This window comes from Papio anubis, chromosome 9 (genome assembly GCF_008728515.1).
Source record: "Papio anubis isolate 15944 chromosome 9, Panubis1.0, whole genome shotgun sequence".
NCBI lineage: Eukaryota > Metazoa > Chordata > Mammalia > Primates > Cercopithecidae > Papio > Papio anubis.
The window spans coordinates 57,212,973-57,229,213 of NC_044984.1; the positions used below are offsets into that span (position 1 = coordinate 57,212,973).

At 42.5% G+C, this 16,241-nt stretch overlaps 1 protein-coding gene across 4 annotated transcripts in view; it reads right to left on the minus strand.

Moving 5' to 3' along the window:
• The window catches only part of PPM1H (protein phosphatase, Mg2+/Mn2+ dependent 1H), a 288,361-nt gene that overhangs the window by 15,731 nt on the left and 256,389 nt on the right, over nucleotides 1-16,241 (minus strand). For 3 of the 4 annotated variants that reach the window (XR_004176102.1, XM_003906709.5, XM_031650590.1), the window contains exon 9: nucleotides 8,173-8,324. Coding sequence is in view for 2 of the 4 variants with exons in the window: in XM_003906709.5 (XP_003906758.2) it covers nucleotides 8,173-8,324 (152 nt within the window). In the remaining 2 variants the exon portion in view is untranslated. Of the gene's footprint in view, nucleotides 1-8,172; nucleotides 8,325-14,883; nucleotides 15,080-16,241 lie in introns of those variants that run through there. The other variant, XR_004176103.1, reaches the window with a different exon arrangement.

Genomic DNA, 16,241 nt, shown 5'->3' on the forward strand with positions numbered 1-16,241 from the left:
AGCGTCAAGGAGCTGGAAGTGCTGCTGACATGCAACAAATCTTACTGTGCTGAGATCACTGACAATGTTTCCTCTAAGAACTGCAAAGCCGTTATGGAAAGAGCTGCCCAGTTGGCCATCAGAGTTACCAACCCCAAAGCCAGGCTGCGCAGCGAAGAAAATGGGTAGACAGCTCATGTGCACGTTTTGTGTTCTAAAATACTGTAAAAACTGCAAAAAAAAAAAAAAAAAGAGAGAGAGAGAGAGAGAGAAACTTACTGCACTCATATTCTGGCTCGTCCATAAAGCTGCCATTTAATTTTCTGCTTCCTTTGTTGAGACAGTTCAAAAGAGCAAAAGGACTTCAGATACACCAGGATCAGAAAGATCATACAGCTCATTTTTACTCCCATGTCTGCCTGAGAGGATGGTGTGAGGGTCAGAACACATCTTTATGCTAATCACCTCTTCCCTCACAGCACATTCTGGAGGGGGAGATGCTATTTTAAATTCCTTGCTGGGAAGGATGTCAACAGAGGAAGACAATGCTGGCAATTTGTTTAGAATGGCTGTCACTAGGAGGCAAAAGAAAAATAAAAAGAAAAGGAACCTACAGGCAACATAAACAAAAGCCTAACAATCAAACAGCAAAAGCCCCTAGTCTTGCCTGTCTCAGGCTTCATTCCCTGCCTCTTTTTGTCCTGCTTCCTTTCTAGACAAAACTGGGAGATCCTGGTAAGACTCAAAGTAAAACAGGCCCACTCAAAACTTCAGATGCAGAAGCACCTTGCCCTTTTCACTGGCTGTGTTCCATTCCCCTTCCCTCAGCCTTCCCACCCTGGGGAGAACTTTTCCCTTCTATTTTGTGTCCACAAATAGGCTGACCTCCTTTGGTCAGTTCCCTCAGGCTTGAACCCAGCAACTCTCCACTGAAAATTAAATAGGCAAACTTGTAGTCCCAGGCTACATATGGAGAGATAGGAACTCTCTGGCCAATGAAGGGCTAATAGAGCCTCTGGAATTATAGTGGGCCTTTTCTTATCACAGAAATTATGACTTGGCAACTTCCACTCATTTCCATTTGGCATGACAAGATTCGAACAGCTCCCAGCTGGGAGGGCACTGGCTCTTGGGACTGAGCTCTCTTTGTCCATGGGCCTCCCAAGGAGACATCCTAAACTGGTGTGTGAGTGTGGTACCCTCCTACCAAACTACACACAGATATGTACAAAGATGTCAGACACATGAAAGAGAACACCATTTCACATATTCCTAAACTATGAGTTTGACAACAGAAATAGAAAAAACAACCCTAAAAGTTGTATGAAACTACAAAAGACCCAGAATAGCCAAAGCAAACCTGAACAGAAAGAACAAAGCTGGAGACATATTTCCTGACTTTAAAATACACTACAAAGCTATATTAACTCAAATAGCATGGTACTGGCATAAAAACAGACACATAGACCAATGGGACAGAATAGAGAACCCAGAAGTAAATCCATGCATTTACAGCCAAATCATGTTCAACAGAGGTGCCAAGAACATACACTGGGGAAAGGACAGTCTCTTCAATAAATGGTGCTGGGAATATTGGATATCCACACGCAGAAAAGAGAAACTAGACCCCTATCTCTCATCATATACAAAAATCAAATAAAAACAAATTGAAGAGTTAAATATAAGACCTGAAACTACGAAACTACTAGAAGAAAACATTGGAGAAATGCGTTAGGACATTGGTCTGAGCAAAGGTTTCTTGGCTAAGACCTAAATTGTGAGTCTGAAACAAATTAAGTTTCTCTGATGTCCCAATATGGTGTAATTACTAAGGAACACACAGGGGTAGGAAAACAATCCTCATCTTGTTTCTCACCATCAGATTTTGCAGAATACTTCCTGGTTGTCAATCATAATGAACAAATTACATAAATTCCATAGTTACCACAGACTTCCTTTAACACAAATAATTTTCACATTCATGATCTCATGAGATCATGGGCCCCTGCTGACCCCTCACACCTCATCTGTTGGCATTCTGCTCCCCACCTCCAAGGCCAGCAGCCACACTGACTGTTGGGTTCCAGAATGTGCCATATTTTTTCTCCCCAACTCCCGACCCCTGCCTCGCTCCTGTTTGTTTATTCTTCAGGTTTAAGTGTAGACATCCTTTGCTTTAGGTTGATGCTGCTGTAATCCCTCCAGACTTTAAACTCAAAAAGCAGAGCTGAGGTCTGTGTTCTTCACAAGTGTCTAGCAGGCCTTGGCTCACAAAATAGGTCCTTAGTGGTATTTCCCAAATGAATGAATCAGAATGGGAGTTATTCGTTAAGAAGAAAACCTTGACTCTTCCGTTCCTTTTCTATTTTTTGAGACAGTCTCACTCTGTCGCCCAGACTGGAATGCAGTGGCGCCATCTCGGCTCACTGCAACCCCTACTTCCCAGCTTCAAGGGATTCTCGTGCCTCAGTGTCCTGAATAGCTGGGATTACAGGAGCCACCATGCCCAGCTAATTTTTGTACTTTTAGTATAGACGGGGTTTTACCATATTGGCCAGGCTGGTCTTGAACTCTTGGCATCAAGTGATCTGCCTGCCTTGGTCTCCCAAAGTGCTGGGATTACAGGTGTGAGGCACTGCGCTCAGGCCAGTTCTGTCTTTTAAAACACCTTTTTTTTCCTTATTTTTAGAGAGGAAGTCTAGCTGTGTTGTCCAGGCTGGTCTTGAACTCAAGCTTAAGCCATCTTCCTGCCTCAGCCTCCAGAGTCACTCAGATTACAGGCACGCACCATTGCACCTGTCTTTACAACCATAATTGTCTAGTCTGCAGTCTGAGAGTTTATTTCTTACTGATAAACTGTGCTCCCCTCACAATTTTCCATTTTATTCATTCATCTATCCGACACAGGATTCTTTCTATTGCTTAGGTTTGCCATCTTCCCCGAAAGGCATACTGAAAACATTTTTCTTTCCCATCCTGTTTGTTCCAAAGAGATCCTTGTGAACCCTGCCTCCATAGGCAACAGTTCTTGTGGACCCCAGGAGTCTGCTCTGACCTGGCATGTGCACACTGCCCACAGTTTACCACTCCTTGGCATATAGATTTATCACCCTGGAAAAAGACGGGCTGGTAAGAAAGACCAAGCCAGCTTAGACACAGAAAAAAAGTGCTGAGTGCCTTTTAATGCACAACTGGCAGCTGGCTGTGCAAAGCTTTATAAAAATAATCATAGTAGGGAAAAATCAACATGAGAATGTTGCTAACAAGTGGGATACATAACTTGAAACTTGAAAGGCGAAAAACACATTCATATTCAAATAAAAGAATATTTAATTATAGTGCCATCAATTCCTCTGCACCTGAGCTAAATTATATCAAACAATTCTAGGAGGAGACAGATGGTCTACCTTCACATTTCCTGAATTTCTGTTGTGAAATATATGAGACATAATGACAACAAACATGTCTGTAAGTGCTTATTATCTATTAGGCCCTTCACCTAATAATATATACGTATGAGGTTAATACTACTGGAATCTCCATTTTACACATGAAGAATCAAAGTCATAGAAGAGTTAAGAAATTTTCCCAAGGTCCTAAGTCTAGAAGGGGAAGAGCCAAAATTCAACTCGGGAAGTAATTATAGATTACAGGCTCTTAACCACTAGACTACCCTGCCTCTCATATTTTACATACAAACAGATGTATATAACATTTATAGTTTAAAGATAACACAACAATAACCTGCCATCTACTTGAAGGAACAGAATATTAACAAGTAAATATCGTAGAAACCCAATAGGCCTCAAGCATATATTCCCCTTGGTACCTGCCTCTTCTCTTCTCAAAGTAACCATTATCTTGAATTTTGGGCCAATTCTCTTGGTTTTTATTATAGTTTTAATGTCTATATTCCTAAATAATATATTGGTAGTTTTCACTTCATGTAAATAGAATCCTAATGTATGTATTCCTCTATGGCTTATTAAACTCAACATTATGTTTTTGAGATTCTTCCCTGTTAATGAGCACAGCTTTGGCTCATCTTGGGGGTAGGGGAGGTGCCATAAAGTATCCCATTTTTTGTTTACCCATCCCACCACTGGACATGCAAATTACTTCCAGTTTCTGTATTAAAAACAATTCTGTGAATATCTTTTTGCATGAATGACAATGCAAGAGTTTTTCCAGGGGTGTAGGTTCTCGAATGTTAGTGGCATCAGAATCACCTGGATGGTTTGTTAAAACACAAATGGTTGGTCCTGCCATTGGAGTTTTGATTTCAGGTGGGCCCTGAAAATCTGCAATTCTCTCTTTTAAAAAAAATTTTTATAAAATATATATATATAAGTAGAGACAGGGTCTCACTATGTTGCCCAGGCTGGTCTTGAACTCCCAGGTTCAGGTGATCCTCCTGCTTCAGCCTCCCAAAGTGTTAGGATTACAGGCATGACCCACCATGCCCAGCCAAAATTTGCATTTCTAACAAGTTCTCAGGTGCTGCAGATGCCACGTAGCTCAAAGGACCATGCTTTTCAGAACCACCGCTCCAGGGTACAGACCTAAGAATGGAACTGCTGGGCTCCATAAAAACACTATTGATATTTTGGTTATAATTGTACTGATTCTGTGGATCAACTTAGGTAGACAGCTTCACTCCTTTGGCTCCTTAGAGCCTTTAAGTTATAAGAATTCTTGCCGGGCATGGTGGCTCATGCCTGTAATCCCAGCACTTTGGGAGGCCAAGGCGGGTGGATCACCTGAGGTCGGGAGTTTGAGACCAGACTGACCAACATGGAGAAACCCCGTCTCTACTAAAAATACAAAATTAGCCGGGCATGGTGGCTCATGCCTGTAATCCCAGCTACTAAGGAGGCTGAGACAGAAGATTCGCTTGAACCTGGGAGGTGGAGGTGGAGGTTGCGGTGAGCCGAGATCATGCCATTGCACTCCAGCCTGGGCAACAAGAGCGAAACTACGTCTCAAAAAAAAAAAAAAAGAATTCTTTTGTGTACATTTATGCAAAGAATATAGACTAAACTAGCCAAGTAACACAAGTCAGCCCTTAGGGCCTCACTCTGAGAAATATCTTTCTCTGTGGTTAAGGGTTTCTTTCTTTTCTTCTCTGTTTTCAGAAATCAGGATCTTGTGGCCAGAGGTTCCCGGTGACACAGGGGGATGCTTTGGATAAAGTTAGCTCATGGCATAGAGGGATAATAGTCAATTCTGGCAGGTCAGAGGTGAGTGGGGTCTTTATCTATGCTTAGTTTATTAAATTAGAAAAAAAAGCTAAAAAATTCAGCCTTTACAGTTTTGATATATATTATTATTCAGGCCCAGGTACTTCTTAATTTTCATTATAATTTTTTCCTTTGATTCATAAGTTATTTAGAAGTTTGGTTTTTACTCCATGTGAGTTTCTTCTCCTTTACTAGTTTAGAAGTTACCCTTTCTATTATTTTAACAGTTTTCTTAGTATTTAAACTTGTTTACTTAAAGCCTAAAGTTAAACACCATTAACTTCTCAAAAGAAGCACAGCATGTGAGCTGAGTAACACCCCCTCGTTGACAATTTGTACACTATTTTTATGCAATATTTTAGTTCTATCATTTTTAACCCCACACATTAGACATTCTTATTACTGTTTTACATAGTCAATGTATATTTAAATATACCCACATGTTTACTAATATTTTAGCTTAATAATCCATTTTATTTCTCAGATATTTCCTCTGGGATCATTTCCTTTTCTTATCTGAGCACACCCTGTAGAAGTTTCTTCAGAAGAGGTTAGTTGGCAGTAATATGTATCAGTTTAAGTTTTGCCTGAAAATTTGTTTACTTCATCCTTATTATTGATAGTTTTACTACATCTAAAATTTCTAGATTAACAGTTATTTTTTTCTTAGCCAACTGAAGATATAATCCCATCATTGGCACCGTTTGCTTTTGAAAGTTGGCTGTCAGTCCAAATGTCTTTTTTTTTTTTTCCTGGCTGCTTTTAGTATCTTTTTGGGAGGCAAAGAGGTTAAAGTTCTTCAGTTTTCTTTCTCTTTTTTTTTTTTTTTTTTTTTTGAGAGAGAGTCTCACTCTGTCACCCAGCCTGTAGTGCAGTGGCGTGATCTCAACTCACTGCAACTTCCACCTCCTGGGTTCAAGCAATTCTCATGCCTCAGCCTCTTGAGTAGCTGGAATTACACCAATGCACCACCATGCCTGGCTAATTTTTGTATTTTTAGTAGAGATGGGAGTTTCACCATGTTGGCTAGGCTGGTCTTGAACTCCTGACCCCAGGTGATCTGCCCACCTCCACCTCCCAAAGTGCTGGGATTACATGGATGAGCCACTGCACTCAGCTGTTCTTCAGTTTCACTATTTTATTTCTCCTTCCAGAGATTTGTCAGGCTTTCTGAATCTTACGTTTAGTATTGTCAAAAAAATTCCAGAACTTCTTCCCATCTTCTATAGTTTATCCTTTTGGAATTCTTTTAGAGCACCTTAGGCCATCTTTTTAGTCTCTTAGTCTCATTTCACATTTTCTTTTCTCTTTGTCTAAGCCATAGACTGGATTATTAAGATCAATTTTTTAGTTCACCAGTGTTCTCTTCAACTAGCTCTAATCTGTTTAATTCAGTGAATTTTTAATCCCTGTTTTTATAATTTTCATCTCTAGAATTCCATTTTCTTAAAAATTGTTTAGTCATTTTTTTAGTCTCTTTTAAGGCTCATATTTTAAATGCTTTAAATTTTTTTGTTTGTTTTGAGACAGAGTCTTGCTCTGCTGCCTAGGCTGGAGTGCAGTGGTGCGATTTATCTTGGCTCACTGCAACCTCTGCCTCTTGGGCTCAAGCAGTCCCACCTCAGCCTCCCGCAGTTGGAACTACAGGCATTGCACCACCATGCTCAGCTAATTTTTGTAAAGATGGGGTTTCACCATGTTTCCCAGGCTTGTCTTAAACTCCTGTGGCTCAAGTGATCCTCCTGCATCATCTCCCAAAGTGTTGGGATTACGGGTGCGAGCCACCACGCTTGGCTAAAAAAAATCTGCTGAAGCATGTTAAAATATTTATATTTTTGTTGGCTTACTTTTGTTTGTGTTTTGAGACTAAGCCTTGCTCTGTCACCGAGGGTGGAGTGCAGTGGCGCGATCTTGGCTCACTGCAACCTCTGCCTCCCAGGTTCCAGCAATTCTCGTGCCTCAGCCTCCCAAGTAGCTGAGACTACAGGCGTGTGTCACCATACTCACCTAAAAATATTTATATTTTTGACTGCTAAATCCAATAAAGAAGTATTTACTGGTCCAATTCTGATTTCTCTGTTATTCCTGCTGGCTTTTACTCATGGTGACTTGTGTTCTAGTTAAAGCTGCCTTTCTCGAGAGGTAGTTTCTGTTTATTTATGAGAGTCTTCTGAGGATGTTTGGGTAATTTACACTGCCGCTAGACTGTAAGAAGTACTTAACTTGGATCTTTCTCTCGTTACCAAATATTTCTCAAAAGAAACAATTCTCCAATGGATGACCATCAATGCTGGGATGCATTTGCCATCACTTTCATCAACAGGATCAAAAATGGGATTATTTCTACTTTAGAGGATAGTTTAGAGGAAATAAAAATGTGAGAAAGGTATGTTGCTGAAATGCCTAAATACTCAAATTCTTTACCACTTGTATCTAGGTTCAACTTAAGGAGAATTTTTATTTGGCAGAGAAAGTACCTCTTTTTTTTTGTTTTGTTTTGTTTTGAGACACAGGGTCACTCTGTCGCCTAGGCTAGAGTGCAGTGGCGTGGTCTCAGCTCACTGCAACCTCTACCTCCCAGGTTCAAGCAATTCTCCTGCCTTAGCCTCCCAAGTAACTGGGATTACAGGTGCCCACCACCATGCCCAGCTAATTTTTGTATTTTTAGTAGACACAGAGTTTCACCATGTTGGCCAGGCTGGTCTAGAACTCCTGACCTCGTGATTCACCCACCTTGGCCTCCCAAAGTGCTGGGATTATAGGCATGAGCTGTCATGCCCGGTCAGAAAGTACCTCTTACAAGAAAGATAATCCCTTCTGCAGTTTGGTTACTGTACCATCCATATCAGCCTCTAAGTCATGAATTATGAAAACTGCATGATTATTATTTATTTCAGGCATGTCATGGAAGAATGCTTGAGGAACAACCCTACAATTGTAGAAATGCACAAACCTGTGAGGATCATCTGGATCACAGTTAGGAAGAAACTGAGTGATTGCTTCTGCTACTTCTTCATTTGATAAAACATCCCAGAGTCCATCAGTGGCCAAGATCAGCACATCATCTGCTCCATGATCATATTTTGAAAGATCGTAGATTCTTACCTGAAAAAACCAGGAATGCCACCACTTAAGAAATTGGAAGCATATTATTCTCCCTAACAAATTGACTTGTGATTCCCCTTCCCTTTTCCTGCCAGCCTAGTGGTTTTCATTGTAGGGTACTTCATTATACAGCAAGCTTTGTGGCCAGGGATAGTCTCCCTTGGAGACTTGCTATATAGACACATGGAGCCTAATACACATTTGTGAATGAGCCTAAGAGGTGGGCTTAGTACTTGTGGGCTAGGCCACAATTCTATGTTCATCCTACTTCAATGTGGGTGGGGAGGGATAAGAATGTGTGGAGAGGGGTTTGGGGTTTCACTGCTCTTCGCTCCTAGTTTGGCAGAATCAACCCCTGCCTACACCATCTCATGAACTGAGAACAAAGGCAAGTCAATTTAGTCAATCTCCTTTGGCCTCCCTCATTTCTCTATTTTCTTTCTTTCTTTCTTTCTTTTTTTTTTAAAATTGAGATGGAGTCTCTCACTCTGTCACCTAGGCTAGAGTACAATGGCATGATCTCAGCTCACTGCAACCTCCACCTCCAGGGTTCAAGTGATTCTCCCGCCTCAGCCTCCCAAGTAGCTGGGATTACAGGCGTGTGCCACTACACCCAGCTAATTTTTGTATTTTTAGTAGAGACGGGGTTTTACCATGTTGGCCAGGCTGGTCTGGAACCCCTGGCTTCAAGTGATCCGCCTGCCTCAGCCTCCCAAAGTGCTGGGGTTACAGGTGTGAGCCACCACGCCCAGCCCATTCCTGTATTTTCTAAATGCAAGTCTGAGTGAAAGCGACGGGTCAGGGCACGTGTCTCACGGCACAGCCATTGTTATGTCATCTGAGATCTAGAGACAATCATATCACCTCAGCCTAGAGACTGAATGTGTTGAGGTCTTTGAAAGCCAAGCCTCCTATGTTTTAGAAAGGTTTGTCCAGGCTAGTGATGCCCTGCCGTGGGGCTGGTCCTGTGGGCTGACAGCCTGTTCCCAGCAGCAGAACACAACAAAATGTCTATCCACAGGGCCCTGGGTGAATGAGCTCAAATGAAAAGCAGCCGCCAGGCGCCAGGCCTCTGTGGACTGTGAACAAGAAGGTAACAATTAGCTAATGGCCCGGCACATGAGCCATGCTCAAGGGAAGAACACTCAGGAGTACACTGCACTGGCGTTTAACATCTTCTTTTCAAAAGGCATGCTCACTTAAGGCTAAACTTATGTTCCGCAGAAGGCACTAGCCTTTTAAGCCAAATTAAAGAAAACAGGAAAGCTTCAGTTTCCAGCAGACCAGAAAGTCCCAAATGTCAGAATTCTGTCCTCAGGTCACTGACGAATGTGGTCCAATTTTCACTCTGTCAGAAACAAGCAACCCTCCTATGCTTTATTTTCTATGATTCTTGGGTGTGTCAGAGTTTAACTTCTCAAATATTAATGTGCACAGAAATCAGTTAGGGATCCTGCTAAAATCCAGATTACAATTCAGCTCTGGGTGGGCTTGAGAGCTGTGGTTCAGCTTCCTCCCAGGTGATGCCAACGCTGCAGGTTCACAGACTGAGCCCTGAGTAGCAAGGTCAGAGAGGATTCCTACTGGGCCAGATTTGTACACAAGGGAATCAATGGCTCAGTGGACTTTATGACGACTGTGGAGACTGTTCCTTAGAGTGGGCTCTAGACAGACTGTAAATGTCACCTCCGGGCTCCTAGCTTCAAGTACTGGTTCACTGTGTTGTTACTTTCAGTATACAATAACTTTGCTTGAGAGACACTGCTAGGAGGCCAAGGCAGGGGGATAACTTGAGGCCAGGAGTTCGTGACCAGCCTCGGCAACATAGTGAGACCCTGTCTCTACAAAAATTAAAACAGTGAGACCCTGGGCATGGTGGTGCATGCCTGTGGTCCCAGCTACTTGGGAGGCTGAGGCAGGAGAATTGCTTGAACCCAGGAGTTTGAGGCTGTGGTGAGCCATGACTGTGCCATTGCACTCCAGCCTGGGTGACAGAGTGAGACCCAGTCTTTTAAAAACAAAAATAGTGTTTGGGGGATTGATTCCTAGCTTCTTATTGGGTTATATCTACAATACATTTTTGGGATAATTTGAACTCCATCTGAGAGACAATATTGAGTCATAAGAGGTGGTGAGATGTGGATGTCCCAGTCTTATGTTGGTAGTAAACAGGAGATTCCATCTGCCTTGCAGCTTCTTCTAAAAGAGAGGGTTCAGGTCTACAGATAACATCCATTTAATTTCAGAGTCTGCTCTATGAGTAGGGTGCCAAACCTTCTTTAAAGTGCTTCCTGCTGACCCAAGAAATGTGACAGGTTGTGTTATTCAAGCTGAAGTTGTCTTGTCCACACTCAAATGGAAATCTGGCCAACAGAATGGATATGGGTTGATACATACACACGTTATAAAATGCTACTCTTCAATTCCATCAATAAATGTAATCTTTCCCTAATTCTACCGTTTCCATTTCTATGCTCGGCTCCCTAATGTAGTTTATTTAGCTAACATGAAAATCCTTGTCAAGACCATTCTTCATGTAATTTTTATGAAAATAATAAAAAGCTGATCACAACCCTGGTCCGTGAAGCACTCCCCAATTAACATCTTTTGAGGTTTTTACAACCACCCTGTTTCCTGCCCTTTAGCCAATTTCCAAAAATCTTTGCTAACTTTCCACTTACAACTCGTGTCTTATACATTAACCTGTGATGCAGAACACTTTGCAAAAATGTTTTCAGAAGAATTGGACTGCCGTGCAAGTCATCCCACTGTGTGCTCATCCTCCCCAGCAGCAAAGGCTTCAAAGGATTCCACTGGGCTCTGGAGTCCTGACCTTCCCTCCCTGAAGCTGTTGTTGGCCTTACTCAATCGGACCATACTCACATCCTCAAAGTTCCCCTGTTCAATTCCTTAAATAGCTTCTTAACGTTCCTGGAAGCCTCACATCAAACTAATGGGCTCTGAAGCTCCCCAGGACTCAGACATCTGGAAGAGTCTTTGCAGCCCTGGAGGGGACAGGTGTGCTACAGAAAAGCCTTTGAAGTGGGACTGGGGAACATGGTCAGACCTTCTAATGGCTCCTTCCTGGGTTCCCATCTGCCAAGAAAGGGAGAGAAAAGCCAGACGAATCCTTGAGATTCTTGCAGTTTTTCAGAGCAATATAATCTGAGCAGCTGAAAAATGGGACCTGTGTGGACCTGCCTTTCTGCTGCCTTCAGTACACTTTTATTGCATACTTGCTGTGTGCCAACTTGTTTTCCAGGCACTGGGGACACAGTGAACAAAACTGACAAAGCCTCTCACAACTTCTAAACTAGTAGACAAGATAGACACACAAATAAATTACAATGTCAGAAGATGACAGATGCTCTGAAGAAAAATCCAGCATGGTAAGGAGAACAACCGTGTCATTTTAGAAGATGAGGTCATGGTGGGCCTCTCTGAGAAGATACCATCTGAGCAAGTCAATTTCCCATGGGTCCCTTCTTGCACCTCCCCAACCTTCCTTTGAGTTTCTGTTACTCAGTGTTAGACTGGTGGTGAACAAGGGGGGCTGAGAAAGGTGGCTGCCACTCTCTCCTGCCAAAGCAATCCTGAGGAGGACCAAAGAGAGGCCATCTTTCTTTTCCCTGGTCCTCTGCAGGCACAATTCTTTCACACCCACTAATGTAACATTTACCTATGTGTTTCACTGTGGGTAAATCTTTGTCTATCAGTTTTGTATGAAACTGTAATCATCGATTTATGGCCCTGTCCTGACACTAGGCTGTAAACACCATGAGGGTTGGGACTGTTTTTTCCTCTTTGTATCTTCAATGCCCAACCTGACACCTGGTTCACTGAATGAATAGTAGTTGAAACTGATTGTCCCACAGAGATGAAGCTCTGTGCCTTGTCCTTTAGGTACAGAGAGGTACATAGCATCTGATCTACCCTGGAAGACTGACAAGGCTGATCCTATCTCAGCAGAATCTGAATCTGGAATATGGCAGAATATTATTGCTTTTGCCAGAGCAACCAGGTGAAGAACAAAAAGTGAATGTGCTCCATCCCCTCATGAGGCTTCTGAAGCTTTCCTTATGATCTGATCACAACAAAGGAGACAGGCAACTGACAAATAGCACGCTGGTCCTGAAACACCGCTGGCATCTTTGTTATCAGCCTTTCAGGGCCCACTTTTCTGTCTCTTCTAAAAGATTAGATATTCTCAAACCTAAATGTGTTTAGAATCACCTGGAGTGCTACCTTGACCAAATTAAGATTCAGAGATCCTACCTTTAAGAGTCTGATTGTACAGATCTGAGCTGCATACTTCAACAAGGACCCAGGGAATTCTGATGCAAGTGGTGGGGGGAATCTCACCTTGAAAAACTGTAACAGATGAGAAACTCCTTTAGGGGTAAGGTCCATTTTATCCTATCTGTTTTTGTGCCCAGAACAGAGCATTGTGCCTAGCACTCAATTCACAACCAAGGAAAGCATTTCCTCATTGGGTATTTACCCCTGTCCAGCTTACAATGAACACCCCGGGAATTAGTCATCTTACTGTCCCACCAAAATTCAACTTCTGAAGGCCCAGAAATCCCAATTTGTATTTCCTCTGTGGGTCTAGCAGTATCTTCTATAGTGTAAACCACAGTAGGTCTTCAGGACATACTTGCTGAGACAAAGCATAAACAGGGGAAGGAGAGAGGAAGAAACAAATTAAACATACAAGATACTTTCAGAAGACCCCCTCATTTCATGGTGATCCAACAGATTTAGTTTGTTAATTGTGACACTTCCAAATCATCAAGAAAACGTAATGTGCTGATATATAACAGAAGTGGCAAACTCTTTCCTTTTCTTCCTTTGTTTTCAGGGGAGCTGTCAATAAACAATCAGTGTGGGGGAGCAGGAATAAGTCTGGGGGCAAACAAGAACATTGACTAATGTGCTCTGAATAAGCCAAATGCTGACTGCTCTCACAGAGCCCTCGGTTTCAGAGCACTTAGAGATGTCCTTAATGTCAACATTGGGCACTTATTTTACACAGGAGCCTGTGACAAGCAACTCTTTAATACAGCACCTCCACTTAGTGCTCGGCTGCAGGCTGCTGTTTCAGCGTTTGTGTAATACTTGCTCCCATCTTTGCCTTATTATTGATAATATTTCAGTGGCATGTTAGGAGGGCTCATACCACTATAAGCTGACACTGGCTTCTTAAAGCTACTTTTAAAAAGAATCCATCAATTCTTCCATTTGCCAAATCTCTGCTGCTTACGGCTTTTACATCTTGATCAGTTCAGCAGATTCTCCAAACTGGTTTTTCCCTTTTAAGTACTCAATGTAGGACAATGAGCTCCTGCAGCTCAGGACTGGCTTTGTGGAAGAGAAGGAGGCTTGCCCTTCTTATCAGAAGCCTTGCTTCAGGTCTCTGCTTCTAATAAGCCTTGTGACTTGAGAAGATCCACCTTTCTTATTTTTATTTTTTTTGAGACAGGGTCTTGCTGTGTCGCCCAGGCTAGAGTACAGTGGCACAATTCTGGCTCACTGCAGCCTCAGCCTCCCACACTCAAGCAACCCTCCCAGCCTCCTAAGTAGCTGGGACTATAGGCGCACACCACCTATACTTCTTTACTTTTTGTAAAAACAAATTTCCTGTTTCTCAGACTGGCCTCAAACTCCTGAGCTCAGGAGATCTGCCCACCTTGGCCTCCCAAAGTGCTGGAATTACACATACGCGCCACCACACCTGGCCTAGTGCTCAATTTTCCTATCTCTGAAATCATTTTTTAAAAACTGAAAAACACAAGAAAAAGGAAATATTATAACAACTGCTCTACTTCTCTCACAAAGCTGTAATTAAGATCAAATAATGTGGAAGGGAACTGCCAATTTTAATTCTTTTATGGTGCTGACCTCAGGGCAACCACATCTGAATATCGTCTAGTTGGTAGAAGGAAAGGATTAAGAGTGGGCTCAGGGGAACAGGGATTCAATTCCCAAAGTCTCATTTAAAATAGCAGTGATTGGAGCTCTCAATAGTGTTTCCTGGCAGAAATAGCCAAAGGTGGTTCCCAAGGTAAAGGTTGCCAATAGTTGGTGGGAAACAAAGAGATGAAATCTTATCCCTTCAACTTCATATGTCCAACCCAACAGCTGAACCTATAGATCCTTGAAAATGACACTTATAACAAGAAGAAAATAAAACACCAACATACTTCCTGCAGTCCTATAAAACAAGTTGATCATTTCAAGACTGGCATTCCAGCAGGCTACCAAGACTACACCCAAATTCTCTGTAGTATTCTATATACGCTACTTGATGTCATGAAACAAACACTGAATCTGGTGGCAGAAGACTTGGGTTTGAAACCCACCTCTGCTTATTAGGCAAAATCACTTTATTCATTCAGTTTCAAAGCTTACAGACCATTTGCTGGGAATACCAAAGGTAAGGGGGGTACCAATTCCTTGGATGGACGAGCTGGACATTGTATGCCTTACGTGAAGGGGAAGCTGCAGGGGCCAAAGCCTGGGGATGTGAGAAAGGGCTGGTGTGTTTGGGCAGCCTTACCTTGCTTGGTTTGGCCACAGTACTGGATGTCCCCTGGGGAGTGGGGAGGGTGAGGCTAGACTTCTCAAATCTGCCCTCTGTTTGTGAAATGAGAAGTTAGACCTAGGTGGCCACTGCTCATGGCTCCAACATCCTCCGACTCTCATCACAGCATCAGGCCTTGATGTGACTGACCACAGGACTTTAGAACATTGGGCTGCAAGTGAATCCAGTGACACCGAAGTGTTACAAATATATTGGCTGCTCATACTATGCAAAAGGAGCTGTTTTGGCTGCAGGTATACGTTTATACTTGAAATATGCCATAGATATTCTTGAGAGTTTGTTTTTTGGAGTCTACAGACCAAACATTTGAATTTGGAGGGTAGATACAATATAATAGCTCAAAAAGTTTCTTTCTAAACCAGCTAAAATATGAGATATTGTGCAGAGAGCCTGAAGGTATAACCAATGCCTGGCTACTATTGCATAAAGTTTCCACTTTCTATACACAAGGCCTGGCACGTTACAAGTCTCTGGGTTTCCAATGGTTTGTTCACCAGTAAATCCAAAGGACCATTGAATGAATTAGTGAATGAATGGGTTTCAATATAGCTCAATAATTATTTGAGGAATAAGTCTATCTTCACAAAAATGCCCATTTGCAAAGATAAGCATCAGAAGAAATCCTAACCTGTGAATGCAAACATGAGGGTGCAGAACAGATGAACTGAGTTGCCTCAAGTCCACCCAGGAGGTAGGTGAGGCAGAGAGTGACCACATATCCGTGTTTGCTCCAATAGTTTTGGTTTGCACCTGTTTTCCCAGCATAATTATTAATAATGTCCCCTTTGATTCTTGAAAATTCCTGGTTGAGGGGTTAAGTAAGATGGTCGCCTGACATATAAATAATAAAATGACTGCTGCTTCTGGCCATTGGGACTGAAAGAATCAGTGTCACTACTTTACAGGACTCTTCACCACAGAAGGTTTTCAGAGATCTCAAGAGCCAGTGAGCAAGGTATTATGCATGCTGCCTTAGAAGGGCAGATGCAATCACCACAGGTGAACTGTGGGATACCTGCTGTGTGACAAAGTCAATCCCACTGATTGCAGTTGTTCTGGTAGCAAGAAGCCCAAGACATAGCTTGTTCAAGTGCAGAATGAGGTATATCATATCCTTAACCCACCAGCCTGGCATGAGCCACATGCATTGTAGGAGTGAATCACACAATCTGGGACTACAATATGGACGCATCACAAACCCATTTTAGGATTGTAAAGCAAGTTCCTGCAGCACAGTGAAGAACAGCTTACTGATGGCAGTAGCAGTCTGTCTGGAGCAGCCGCTGCAAAGATGCTGGCCGTAGCAGGGGTGG